The sequence below is a fragment of the Alligator sinensis genome, unplaced genomic scaffold (genome assembly GCF_000455745.1).
Source record: "Alligator sinensis unplaced genomic scaffold, ASM45574v1 scaffold337_1, whole genome shotgun sequence".
Classification (NCBI taxonomy): Eukaryota; Metazoa; Chordata; order Crocodylia; family Alligatoridae; genus Alligator; species Alligator sinensis.
This window is the reverse complement of record NW_005841927.1, coordinates 3,396,719-3,409,085: the sequence shown is the minus strand read 5'-3', so window position 1 is coordinate 3,409,085 and position 12,367 is coordinate 3,396,719. Positions and strand designations below refer to the sequence as shown.

Genomic DNA, 12,367 nt, shown 5'->3' with positions numbered 1-12,367 from the left:
TGCTGACCCTCAAAGACGCCATATCCAGTCTAAACCGGCTGCCTCCTCTGCTCTTGCAGCCCTTTTCTCAGGGGCCGGAGACACCCTTTAGAGCGATCATTACTGCAAGCTGCTGCCCTGAGCAGGATCAGTCTCAGGGTGCTCAGCAGAAGGGGTCATACGGAGCAAGCAGGGACCCCCAGACGGGCAGGGCTGAAGACATCACTTACCTTCACTAAGAGTAGCTGGCCCTTTGGGCTCCCAAAAGCTATTCCCGATTCAGCGTTAAGCAGCCAGTGCCCTTCAGATGCGTGGCCTGGGGCGTTAACTCCTCTGTGCACAACCAGCGCAGGGAGCAGGTGCATTTCCACGTACAGCGCATTCCCCCTTTACTGGGTTTGTGGGAATCGATGCATGTAGCTCTCCTGCCGCCTTCAGGGGGTATGCTGCAGCTTCTGCCTGGGGCAGTGGCTTTTGCCAGGACCTGGCCCCAGCGCACAGAGCAAGCCCAGTTTCAGGAAGACCACTTCAGAGATCTCGGCCACGTCAGGCTTGGCTGCGGTGAGACATCACCAGAGGGTACCCTCAAAACTGCCCCCCAGCGACGAGCACGAGGGGAAGGAGGGATGTGGGGTCAGAGTTGGGGCCCATTTGGGAAAGAGAAGGAAGGTCCCAGCCAGGCCTACGGGAAGGCAGCTCCACCCCTGCTGCTTAGGGCCACAAGCTCACCAGTGCGGGTATGACGAGCCCCGCTGGCATGGACACCGCTAATGCTGGCAAAACTGCCTCTGCCGCTTGCTGGTGAGACTTACTCCAGTTTCTTGAACACACACGTGCTCAGAACTGGCTCCCAGGTCACCCGCCTTTCCTCCCAACTGGCCACCTGGCTCCTTGTGCTGGGAGGACAGCGTAGGAGCCCCCAGGCAGCTCCACCGACACCACGGCATTGCCTCTCCCTGCCGTCCCCAGGTGGCTGCAGGGGAAGCCAGCACCATGGGGCTCACCGTAACCAGGAAAACATCCTTCTCTCTCAAGAGGACAGAGGGCATATCTCGCCATTTGGCGCCAGGCAGGGCAGGGAAGGGGGAAAAGAAAGTGCAGACACATCATCACACTGTTTGCATTGCGTTTCTATTAGCTATGAAGACACATACAACAGGCCCCGGAGACGGGGCATTTTGTAAGAGCAAAAAGAGCTGGGGCATTTGTAAGAGTTTTCACAAAGCAAGAGCTGGAAGGGGGTCAGGATGCAGCTTGCAGGCCTTCTGCTTAATGAGCCTTGCGGAAATGAGGCATGGTCCCAGCAGGCCGCAATACATTCTCTGGCTCAGCAAGTCCCAGTTTGTGCTGAGAGGCAGAGACCTCCCTGCGCAGAAAGCAGCAGTGGCCAAAGCAAGGGAAGCAGGAGACAAAACCAAAGCCGAGCTCTGTGGAGAATGAGGTGTTGCACTGCTCAAGGGAGAGCCCCTGGGTGATGGGCAGATGCAGGATTCCTGCTCCGTGAAGACCAGGAAGATTTTGGCTTGTTCAGCCCTGCTTCCACTTGAAACCCGAGCCAGCCGCAAAGGGCAGTGTCGTACCAGGCAGCTGGTGCTCAGACTGGCACTCGGCAGCACCTCCCACTGGCTGATCTGGACAGCAGCGACACCAATGGTTCACACGGGTCCCATGCAGGTATCTAGGGAGAAACTACTAGAAGAGCCAATGTCCCCAAGAGAAATATGGAAGAGGGAAAGAAGAATCAGAGCTCTTCCAGCAAACAGGTCCACGGAGACACCCTGGAGAGCTGTGCTGGTCAAAGGATGATGCAGAAGTATGTTGCGAGCTAAAATGTTTGAGCCTGCAGAGCACGGCAGAGGCAGAGGTCTGTGCTGGAAAGGAGGGAAGTCTAGAGCCACAGGCAACTGAGGCAATCCCTTGAGCCCTTGCTTAGGAAAGGCTGATGTTGGTGATGAGATTTGCCCACATCAGGGATTCTCTGCACGTGCGGGCTGGATGGAGCATCTCACAGCCCACCCATCCTGAAGGGAGATGGCGGGGTGCCGTCCCCACGGGGAGTCCTCCAGTGCAGAGCAGTGGTCGCTCAGACAGACAGATGACGGCGTGGATGTCTGGGGCAGGCCGCTTGCAGAGGGGCTGTCTGAAGTAAAAGAGCCTGCCCTAGCAGCAGGGCACCAGCTTGGCCCAGCCAGCGGAAGGTCCATGCAGACAGCTCCCAGCTCAGTCCAGGGTACATCCATGATGATCCCAGGCATGCTGCGGCAGGAGCAGGGAGGCTGAGGTTTCCTCTTCATGGCCCCCTGCTTTGAAAACCCACCTCACTTCCAGCTCAACACCAAGGGGTTTGGTCCTTCCACAAGGAAGAGCAATTCAGACCAAATGGGAGACCGACCTGCTCCCTCACACACCCCTCAGACACTCTTGTGCAAACACATGGGAAGCAGACCTTTGGATTAACTGTTTAATACACTTGTACGTGTGTGCGTATAGCATAGAGGCAACTGTGAATGATAAGGCTATTGAGACACTGGGAATAGCAAGGGCCTGGCCGGGGGGGTTCTGGGAAGCCCAGGCCACCCACGGCTTCCCTGGTTCCTTCCACAGATCAATTCTGTCCTCCTTCCAACCCGACTACAATGCAGAGACACAGCTGCTTGCCAGGGAAGAAAACAGGCAAGCCAATCCCAGCAGCCCCAGTCCTGCCAGTGCCCTGCCCACAGCCAGGCTGGTTTTAAATTAGGAAGAAAAGGAGAATCCAAAGTTAGGGACCACTCCAATCCTCCCCACCTCTGCTTTAGTGTTAAAAGCACTGCCACTGCAGGTGGCACTATGGACATTTCCAACCACCTGGATGAGACAAACTGGGGCCAAGGTGGGGGACTGGGGACATTTGTGCATCTCATCTCCTGGGCTACGCCAGCTCTTGAAGGAGCCTGTAGCCCCCTCCCCGTGACAAGGTCTTTTTGGGAAGTGGCCGATGAGCGGAGTCTCTGCATACCAGACAGCCACGCACACGCGGGGATGTGGGTCAATCTAGTTTATATAGATCCGTATATAAAAGTGTGTTACCCTGCACAGTTTTATACGTTAGATATATATTAAAAATACTCCAAAAGCCTAAACTGGAAAATCTTGAAGCCCCGCAAAGGCCGGGCTCTCGCCCCAGCCCAGGGCCCAAGGGAAGGACATTGGATCAGTCTGTGAAACATTCATGGTCCCCTCCCTTCCCCCACCTCCACCTCCACCTGCCAGATGAAGGGCTCAGTTGGCACAGTGAGTGCACTCCTCAGTCCCCGTCTGGCCCAAAGCTCCTATGCTCAGTTCCCCGGGGTTCTCTGCCGGGTCTGTGCTGTGCGGCGGCTTCACGGGAGGAAGGCAATCCTCAGCTAGGCCCCCAGGTGCCGGCTCAGCTGAGCTGTCCCGAGATGGATCCTTCAGGGGTTCTGGCATCTCTACCTCAGCCTGGGGCGTGTGGGCACACAGGTCCTGCACCTTCTTGTTCAGGTCGTTGCGCTCGGTCTGGAGGGCTCGGCACAGCTTCTCTAGACGCTGTATTTTCACCTGCAGCCCTTCCAGCTCCTTGTCCCGAAGGGTTTTCTGCATGGAGAGACGACAGCCCCTGAAGCTGTGGGAGCACAATGCTTAGGCCAGGAGGGGAGTGGAGATGGCAAGGGGAACCTTGAGTGCTCAGAGACCCTGACACCCACAGGCCATCAGTGCCACCTGCCCCTATGGGACTGAAGCAGCTGCACAGCCCCATGCCACTCTCAGCCAAGTGCCTTGTAGCACTGAGTCACTAACCCTGGCTTCCCTGTGTGCAGAGGGAAAACAATGGCCCTGAGGACCCAGCAGGTCTGACATGGCTGGGAGCCATACTCCAGGTCCTCCCCTCTGGCCTGAACACAGACAATGACAAGCAGCCTCCCCCAAGGCCCTGGATTCACGCCACACAGAATGCAGAACGCAGCATGGTCCCCACATACCTCTTCAGCCATCTCCAGCAGAGCCTTGTTGCTGCTCTCCCAGCGAGATCGGTACATGGTGGTCTCTTTCTCCAGCTTCTTGATCTTCTTAGTCATCTATTGAGTCACAGTAAGAGAAGGCAGAAAGGCAGGTGGTGAAGTGGGCAAGCATGTGATCACTTCTAGGGCACCTGCCTTCCCAGAATACAGTGCTGGATGCCAACGTCCTAGGTGGTCACAGGATGTTGTTCCGGTACATTCTTCTACCTTTAGCTCTCTCCTCTACATGCAGTGGTCAGTGTCACCAGCAGGGACCAAGTCCCAAACAACACAGGAGATGGGCTGAGCCGATCCCAGCTTCAGCTCCATCCTCTCCTGACCCTGGAAAGCCTCTAATACAGAGGCTGTCTGTTCCTGCTATGCCTAGACCAACTACCCTGCAGTCGAGAGAGCCTGGTCTTCCTGCTAAGGGCAGCCAACTCCATCCATGTTACTCTACAAAGAGCTGGGAACCCTGGGGGATGGGAGCAGGCAGCGGATCCTGCATACAGAGGCTCTTCAACCACTGCTCTAGTAGAGGGACGCAGTTACGTACCTTCTCCATCTCCTGTTTGAACGTGGTGAACACCTCGCTGCTTTTAGAAAGCGTGTTCTGGAACTCCTCAAACTTCTCAGTGTAGAGGGCCAACTGTGGGGAGAGAGTGTCACAGCTTGGCACCACTGACCAGGGCTTCCCCCCCAGCTGGACCTTCCCTGTTCACATCCCAACCTGGGAGGGGCTGGATTACAGATGAGAAGTCAAGCAACTCTCTTGGGATCTGGTTCTAGCCCCAGCACAGCCCAGGTCTCTGAGGTGAGACTTAGAGCACTGACCTCTTGCGTCTGGTGCCCCAAGCTGGAGGGAGGACAAGCCTTCCTTTTCCCCTCTGGAACTAATCCTGCAAGGGTGCTGCGTGCCCTCAGCTTCCACTGGCTAACTAATATACTGATTCTCAACCTAGGGCCCAGGACCTCCTGGGGTGCCACATGATTCTTTGAAGGGTGTCATGAGGTATGACAAGATAAGCAGGTAAGTGCAGGCCCAGGCTCAGTCCCTGCCTGGGCCCTCCGCAAGTAAGTCAGCACTGTAACAAATAAGGACTGGAGATGGAGTGCTGCTCAGTTCACAGAAGCTGTGGAGGGGCCTCAAGTCTATTGTAGAGGAGCCTTGAGTCTAAAAAACGGTTGTGAACCACGCCTCTAGCACGTGAGCAGCCCCCTCACCCTCCACTGAGGAAGTGTAATGCCCACACAAGTAACAGTTTGAAGGGTTTGAAAAAGAAAAGTCCCATCCATCTTTCTTGTACTATAAGCTGCCCAAAGCCTCTTTTTGGGAAGTGAATCTACTAAATAAATACATAAAACAGAGGCCTCTGCCCTATTTCAAGGAAGTAGAAACAAAGGGCCTAGGGAGAGAGGCTCATCGCGTACAATGCCTCTTGCACTGATACAGGCCTGCCAGACTGACATGCCCAGGCAGACACCCTGGCCCCCTCTCCCTTTTTGTGGAGAGGGGTTTCCTTCCATCTCCTTGGTGCAAGATGGAGGGAACAAGAAGAGTTAGGGAGCCTGGGTCGCGGTACCTCACCTGCTGCTTGAGGTGGGTTTCCTGCTGCTTCATCAGTTCACACATTCGCTGCGACTCCACAGCCTCTTTCAGCAGCTGGAAGAGAGCAAAGGAGACAAGAGATGTTCACTTCCCAGCTCCCAGGCTCTAGGGAAGGTGTGGGCCCATCCCAGAGTCTCCAGGGTCAGCTGGCCCAAAATCCTGTCACCTCTGCAAGTACAGGAGCTGGGCCTGACCCCAGCTTCGAAGCACACACCTGGACTTCCCTTGCTTGGAACAACCTCCTCCAAAGTGGCAGAGGGACCATCCCTTGCAGAGGATTCCGGGCCAGGACACCCTGGTTGAACCCAGCCAGGCTAACCTACTTTCCAGCAGGCCAAACAGTCTCAGAAAAGCATCAGCCGAATGATTCCATGCAGCTCGCTACACGAGGTGGCAAAGGCCAGCACTTACAAAGTCCTTCTCCCGCTGGTGTCTCTCCTCTGCCTCCTTCAGCATCTCCTGGGCCTGCTGGAGCTTGGCGTCCACCAGCTGCTGCTGCAGGTCCTTGTGTTTGAACACTTTATCAATGTGCTACAAGGGGAACACACAGCTGTCACTTCCGCACTCCCCGAGCATGCTACCAGCTACACAGTGTGCAGGGAACTGAGGATCCTTCAGCCCCCTGACTCAGCGAGGGAGGGAGCTCACACTGGAACAACTTCCAGCAGCTGGGAGACAGAACTCCCTGTTCTCATACTCCTGCAACCGCTGGCTTGCTGCATGGGGGAAGCTGCTTCAGTTCCCTGTGCCTCACATTCCTTGTTCATACAGCGGAGCAGCAACCTTATGGCTTAAGTTACACTGCACTGATCCCAAGGGGATGGAACTGCTGCCCTGGTTAGGGCAGCTGTGAGAAATGGTTATGCTCTAATGGACCCCCTGGGCTCACAGCACCAAACAAAGCAAAGACACAGGCTGTTGAACAGCTTTCCACCGCCACGGATATATCTATGTCCCAGGGCAGGAAGGGCAGAGGAAAGGGAGAAGGGCAAAAGGAAGCAACAGACACAGGCTGAACAAGCACTGGAAGAAGTGGCCTGGGGAGGGGCTAAGGGGTTTAGAGGTCTGTGCTGCCAGCACAGTATTTGAGTGGAGCTATCACAGCACAAAACAGTCCTCTCTCAACCTTCAGGAAAACAGCCCTTGTGTTGTGGGGTGGGGGGTGCCCCAGGCCACCCCTGGAACTACACCCACCTCCTCCCGCAGCTCGTACTGCTCAATGAGCTTCTTTAGCCGCTCAGCCAGCTCCATGTTCTCCTGGCGCAGCTTGGAGTTCCGCTCGTTGTGCTGCTCCATCTGCAGCTGGATGTCGTTCAGTGTCACCTGGAAGTGGGATGTCACCTCCTTGCGCTTCTCCTCTTCCTCCCGTGCACGCTGCACCCCTTCCTCCTACCGGTGCAGAGGGATCAGTGTCAAAACCCTCTGGCAACGCACGGGGGCCGACTGTACACCCTGCAGCTTACCCCAACCCCCTGCCCAGGCCAACCACAAAGCCCACCCCACCTTCCCCACTGCTGCCTGCCCAGCCTGGCCTGGCATCCCTTCCCTACATCTCTCCAACAAAATGTCCACCTGAAACAAGGCTCAGGCAAGCTGGACCAGTCAGACCCGGCCCTCATAACTGCCTTGGCTCTGGGAAGGTTTGGCCACAGGGAAGACAAGGCTGCATCTCTGAGTGATATCTATCGGCAGGCTGTGCAGAGATGGGGCTGCCCCCAGAGGGTCTCATATAGGTTATACTGCCCACAGGCAGCAACCACAAGGTACTGACTACGGCCTGGTAGTCCCCAGTCCATGACTGCTATTCCAGGCTCCCTTCTCCTGCTTTTGTCTAAGAGAGCTTGTGCCAGGTATATCTGCCCACCTCCAGCTGCAATGCTGTAGCCCAGCAGGGCTTTTCTAACAGACATACAAGGTAAGCCCTGCATCCCCCACATCCCCGAGTGCCACTTCAATCTCCTTTCCCTGCCTGATCTACTGCTCTGATTTCTGTCCCCTGCCCAGTCTGGCATTCTTTCTGCTCCCTGTCCCTCTGGATCTGCTGTGTCATGCACCGAAACTGTCCATAGCACTTACTGTGGATTGGCCACCCCTACTCCAATCTATCATAGCACCCACTGGTCCAGACCACCTCACAGTCCTGCTGGATGTGATGAAACCCCAATCTCCTGCCTGCTATGCCGGAATAGAAACGGCACAAGGCTGGGTAAACAGCATGCATAGGCTGGCACGCACAGCACCGTTCTCTGATCAGCTCGTGCCTTCACCCAATGAGGTCAGCCCATTGATCTAATGAGCTGAGATGACCCACATGATCTCCACAGGGTGGGAAGGAGCAGGCACTTGCCTTGAGTGTGCGGTTGTGCCTCTGGAGCTCCCGGCACAGGCTCTCCAGCTTGCTGCGGGCCAGGATGGCTTTGCTGTGCTCACTCCTCAGGTGGTCCTTCTCTTGTATGTGCAGCGTCTGCTTCTTCTGCAGGACCCTCATCTGCCTCTGGGAGTTGCGGTGCTCCTCCAGCTGCCAAGAAGAGAGGCACAGAGGGAGAGGTGAAGCCAAACAGACGATGGTCATGCCCCAGGGAGGCCTGCCAGGCCCCCAGGAAAACTATTCTCCAGAGGAAAACCAGCAGTGTCATGGCACAACCATCCCCTGCAGGAGTGATAAAGGCTCGGGAAATGCATCATTCCTCCTACCCCATTCCCTGTAACAGCAGGGTCCAACACGCTGAACTCTGCATGGGCAGGGCAAAGCAGGCCAGGCTGTGCCAAAGAGGACAGGTACAGTGAGCAGAGCCAGGTTGCCCCCCTGTAAGGGGATGGGAAACTGCCCAATCCCTCACCATTGGGAACACAGGACTGGAGTCAGAGAGGGAAAGACAACATGTGGCTTAGGACCCTGTGATTTGGGACAGAGACAACTAGGCTGGGGGAGGCAGTGGGAACCACCCCATAACAGTTTGGAGGCAGCACTAAAAGCAAGGCACTAAAAGCTCCCGAGCTTTACTCTCTGATCCGATACCAACACGCTGCATGGCCACAAGAGCCTGGCTCACCCCTCCCGAACTGCAGGTCACTTGGCTGCCTTCTGTCCTGAGAATGAGAGGCCACAAAGGTCTGCTGATATGGGGAGTGTGAAATAGCCAAGGTCTGCACGGTGAGGACAGCTCACCTGCGCTAGCTCACCATGGCACCGAGGCCTGCACTGACTTTGTATGGGCTAGCTTAATCCATTTCCAAAGGGGACTAATCCAAACCGCACCAAGGCAGCAAGGGGAGCCAAGGTGCAGCTGCTCCAGCAGCAGCTTGTGTGTGCTGGCTTCTCTGGGCTCTCTCCCCATCTCCTGAAACATCCTAGAGCAAGTGCCACTCAGCAGCATCACAGGAGTTGAAACAGTGTCAGCAAAGCCTGGTAAGCACCCTGCAAGGGGTTGGGGGGAAAGTGGGGACATCCTCACTGCCATTCACTGAGGGACAAAGACCAAATGACTTTGTCTGTGGATGTGGTACAGCCACTGGACCTGGCTGTTGTGGCTTCCAGTGCCTCAGGCCCTGGACCCCAGCAGGGGGTCCCCAGACCACATTCCTTCCCCTAAATATAAATTATTTCTATCACAGGAGAACCAATTCCAAGGGAAGCATCCGGCCTCCAATAAACTGTCATGTGGAGCAGCCTGGCTCAGGGCCACTCCACAAGGACCAGTGCCAAGAGGAGTCCCAAGTGGTGCTCAGGGCAAGACCCCTCAAGGCTGAGTCCAGAGATGGGGGCTGGGGCCCAGCCTAGGGAGACAATGCTGCACCACACCCCCCACATCCTCATCTACACTAGAGGCAGCATTTAACACTGGAGCCAGCTGCTCCGACCTCCAGGAAAGGAGCGGTGCCCTGCAGCACAGCAAGAAAGGAGAGAAAAGGCTCTTTATAACGGCCACATTCCCCAGGCTGGCTGCAGGGGCTGGGCTCTGAAATCCTCCCAGTACAGATATACCAAAGGCTCCTCTATTTCTGCTTGCATCTCTACTGAACACAGACTCTCAGTGACCACTGGAGACAGAGCTGAACACACCAAGCTGCCTTCACCAGGGACCCAGTTGCACTGTTGAACCTAGCAGGCAAGAGCCACCAGGACTCCAGGCCACTGCTTGATCTGGAAATAACTGCATGCATGCATGTGGGTCACGCCTCTTGACCGAGGGAGTAAGGACGGGTGCCCGTCTCCTCCCCATCAAGCTGGCAGTGAGGCTGGGAGCGATGCTATGGGGACTGACCAGTTCAGCGTATTTCTTGCACAGTGCTGCCAGCTTCTCCTCCGGGGTGCTCAGTGTGTTCAGTGTCTGCATCAGCAGTGTGATCTCCTTGCCTGGAACACAGGACAGAGCAAAAATCCATTTCAGACAGAGCTCCCAGTCCCAAGGCATAGAGGCGGAGCCCGAGCAGAACCCCTGCCCTGAGGCAAGCAGCTAGTAAGGTTTCCCGAAGACATTTGTGCCTTGGGTGACTGTAAGACGGTGGCTGAAGCGGTCTTCTTGGACAATGGACTCAATAAACCTGGGTTAAACTCCCTGAGGCACCACCAACTTCCTGGGTAACCCAGGGCAAGCCACTAAGTCTTTGTGCCTTCACTCTCCATCCATACAGGATTAGTGAGGATAATTATGTTAGAGCTGAGGTGCTCATATAACAGTGAGGGAGATCAGCAGAGACCCAGTGAGAAGGCAGGACAAGTAACCTGGTGCAGGTAGCACACAGACCACATGGGCAGCTGGGCAAAGAACTCCAGACGTCCTGGACTCCCACATCCATGCCTACTCTCTAACCACCCCCTCCCCAACCACGGCAGGGAAAAGAGGCTTAGCGGGCAATTTCATGTACAACTCCATGTCAGAGTCATGCCACGTAGGTGCAAATTAGACAGGCAACTGAACACTCGCTCTACATGCTAATCCTGTCTGGGTGGATGTCCAGAAATCTCTTTCATTGCCAACATATACACAATGCAATTTACTGTACTTGCATAATCAAGCGCAAGAAGTATTGGCAGTCTTTAGGATCTGACCTGCACCCTTTTATCGCACAGAGCAGGCGCCTACAGGAAGCACGGGGACAAGCTTCAGTCTCTGTGTGCACGCTGCTGTACACATCCACCCTGGTACTAAGGGAACACAGAATTTTTAGCAGGGCTTGGCACTGGTCTGTGGCTTCACCATAGGGGATGTGTACACAGACACGGATACTATCATGCAGGGACTGGGTAGGAGCCCTGTCCCCCTGGATTTAGCTGCTAAACCAGCAGAGGTGAAATGCCCTGTCCCCTAGGCTGGCTGACCCTGAGGTCAGACTCCCTACCAAGCCCCTTGGCTTTCTTCTTCTCCTGGGTCCGTTTCTGGTCCCGCTCCCCGCACTCGTCGCCGGTCCGGAACTCCTCGGGCCCCTTCAAGCCCTCCTTCTCCCCGTTAATCTCCGGGCAGCCCGGCTCCTGCTCCCCGTTGCGTGGGGATTCGCTCCGGCACTTCTCTGCCTCATCAGGCTCTGCAGGCTCGTTCTGCCCCCCCTCATCCCCGGGGCCCTCCTGGCTGGCGTCCACGCAGTACGTGTTGAGGATGTCCTCCAGTTGCCTGCTCAGCTCCTCAGAGACATCACAGATGGCGGGCTGGGAGCCCTTTGCTTCCTCCTGTCCAGAAGCTGCGGGAGATGGGAGAAGAGAACAAGCACGTGACACCCACCCTCACAATCCCCATCCTCTGAGCATGCCTCTGCCAACCCCCTACAAGCAGAGAAGGGGAAGAGCTTCCTAAGCACGTAACAGCCCTCCCCAGCGCCAGCTCCACTTCCGGCTGCATCAGCCGCTTTGTTCCGACGTCAGGGGAACATCTGTATCACTATGCAGCTGCCCTGACCGCAGAGATGCACCACCCTCTTTTCATCTTGGTGGCATGACCAGGCTGCCAAAATCTGTCGGTGGCAAAACTTCCACTTGCTTGATGGAAATAACTGCAGCAGCGGTTTTCCTTCGCAGGCACAGCCTGGTAATGTACGCCCCCCGGCGTGACATTTTAATAATACTAATGATTTGGGATTGGACATAGGTCAGAGACAGCCTCTACGTGCTGCCTTGACAGCGGACATCAACACAGCTCAGACCAGATCTCCTGAGGACTGGCAGCCGTTGACAAATGGATCTTCAGCTTTAAGTTAACGTGACTCATCAGATCCCGCATTTGCTAGCCATCGGAGCAAGAGGCAGGCCTCGATTCAACCGAGCACTGAGCTGACTCGACAGGGCTTCCCCGGGCGGAGGGGTAACTTTTACCGCGTTGAGAGAGGGGCAGATGCCCTGGCTCGGGGTGGGGGCAGCTCACACGACTGGACAGAGGAGCAGACGGGGAGCTTTGTGCAGAAGGTCCCAGAGCTTTCAGCAATAAGTAACTCAATAACAGTAAAATCACTCAACAGCCGGACGAGACTCCTTCTCCCCCTGTATCCCAGGCGTGCAGTCAGTAGTCCGGGACGTCCTAGGATGCACAAACCCGACCCTAATCTCGGGGTGGGGGCAGCTCACACGACTGGACAGAGGAGCAGACGGGGAGCTTTGTGCAGAAGGTCCCAGAGCTTTCAGCAATAAGTAACTCAATAACAGTAAAATCACTCAACAGCCGGACGAGACTCCTTCTCCCCCTGTATCCCAGGCGTGCAGTCAGTAGTCCGGGACGTCCTAGGATGCACAAACCCGACCCTAATCCCTCCCTGACACGGGGAAATGGGAGTTAGCTACGATGCCCCC

General features: G+C 55.9%; 1 protein-coding gene across 1 annotated transcript in view; it reads right to left on the bottom strand.

Moving 5' to 3' along the window:
* Window positions 1-1,093: 1,093 nt before the first annotated feature.
* Window positions 1,094-12,367, bottom strand: part of TXLNA (taxilin alpha) — a 15,724-nt gene continuing 4,450 nt past the window's right edge. Inside the window, exons 2-10 of the mRNA XM_025198637.1 lie at window positions 10,933-11,310; window positions 9,855-9,946; window positions 7,937-8,107; window positions 6,784-6,978; window positions 6,001-6,120; window positions 5,569-5,643; window positions 4,537-4,629; window positions 3,963-4,058; window positions 1,094-3,576 (exon numbers count right to left, since the gene is read on the bottom strand). Of these exons, the coding sequence (XP_025054422.1) occupies window positions 3,241-3,576; window positions 3,963-4,058; window positions 4,537-4,629; window positions 5,569-5,643; window positions 6,001-6,120; window positions 6,784-6,978; window positions 7,937-8,107; window positions 9,855-9,946; window positions 10,933-11,310 (1,556 nt within the window). The 3' untranslated portion in view covers window positions 1,094-3,240. The remainder of the gene's footprint in view (window positions 3,577-3,962; window positions 4,059-4,536; window positions 4,630-5,568; window positions 5,644-6,000; window positions 6,121-6,783; window positions 6,979-7,936; window positions 8,108-9,854; window positions 9,947-10,932; window positions 11,311-12,367) is intronic.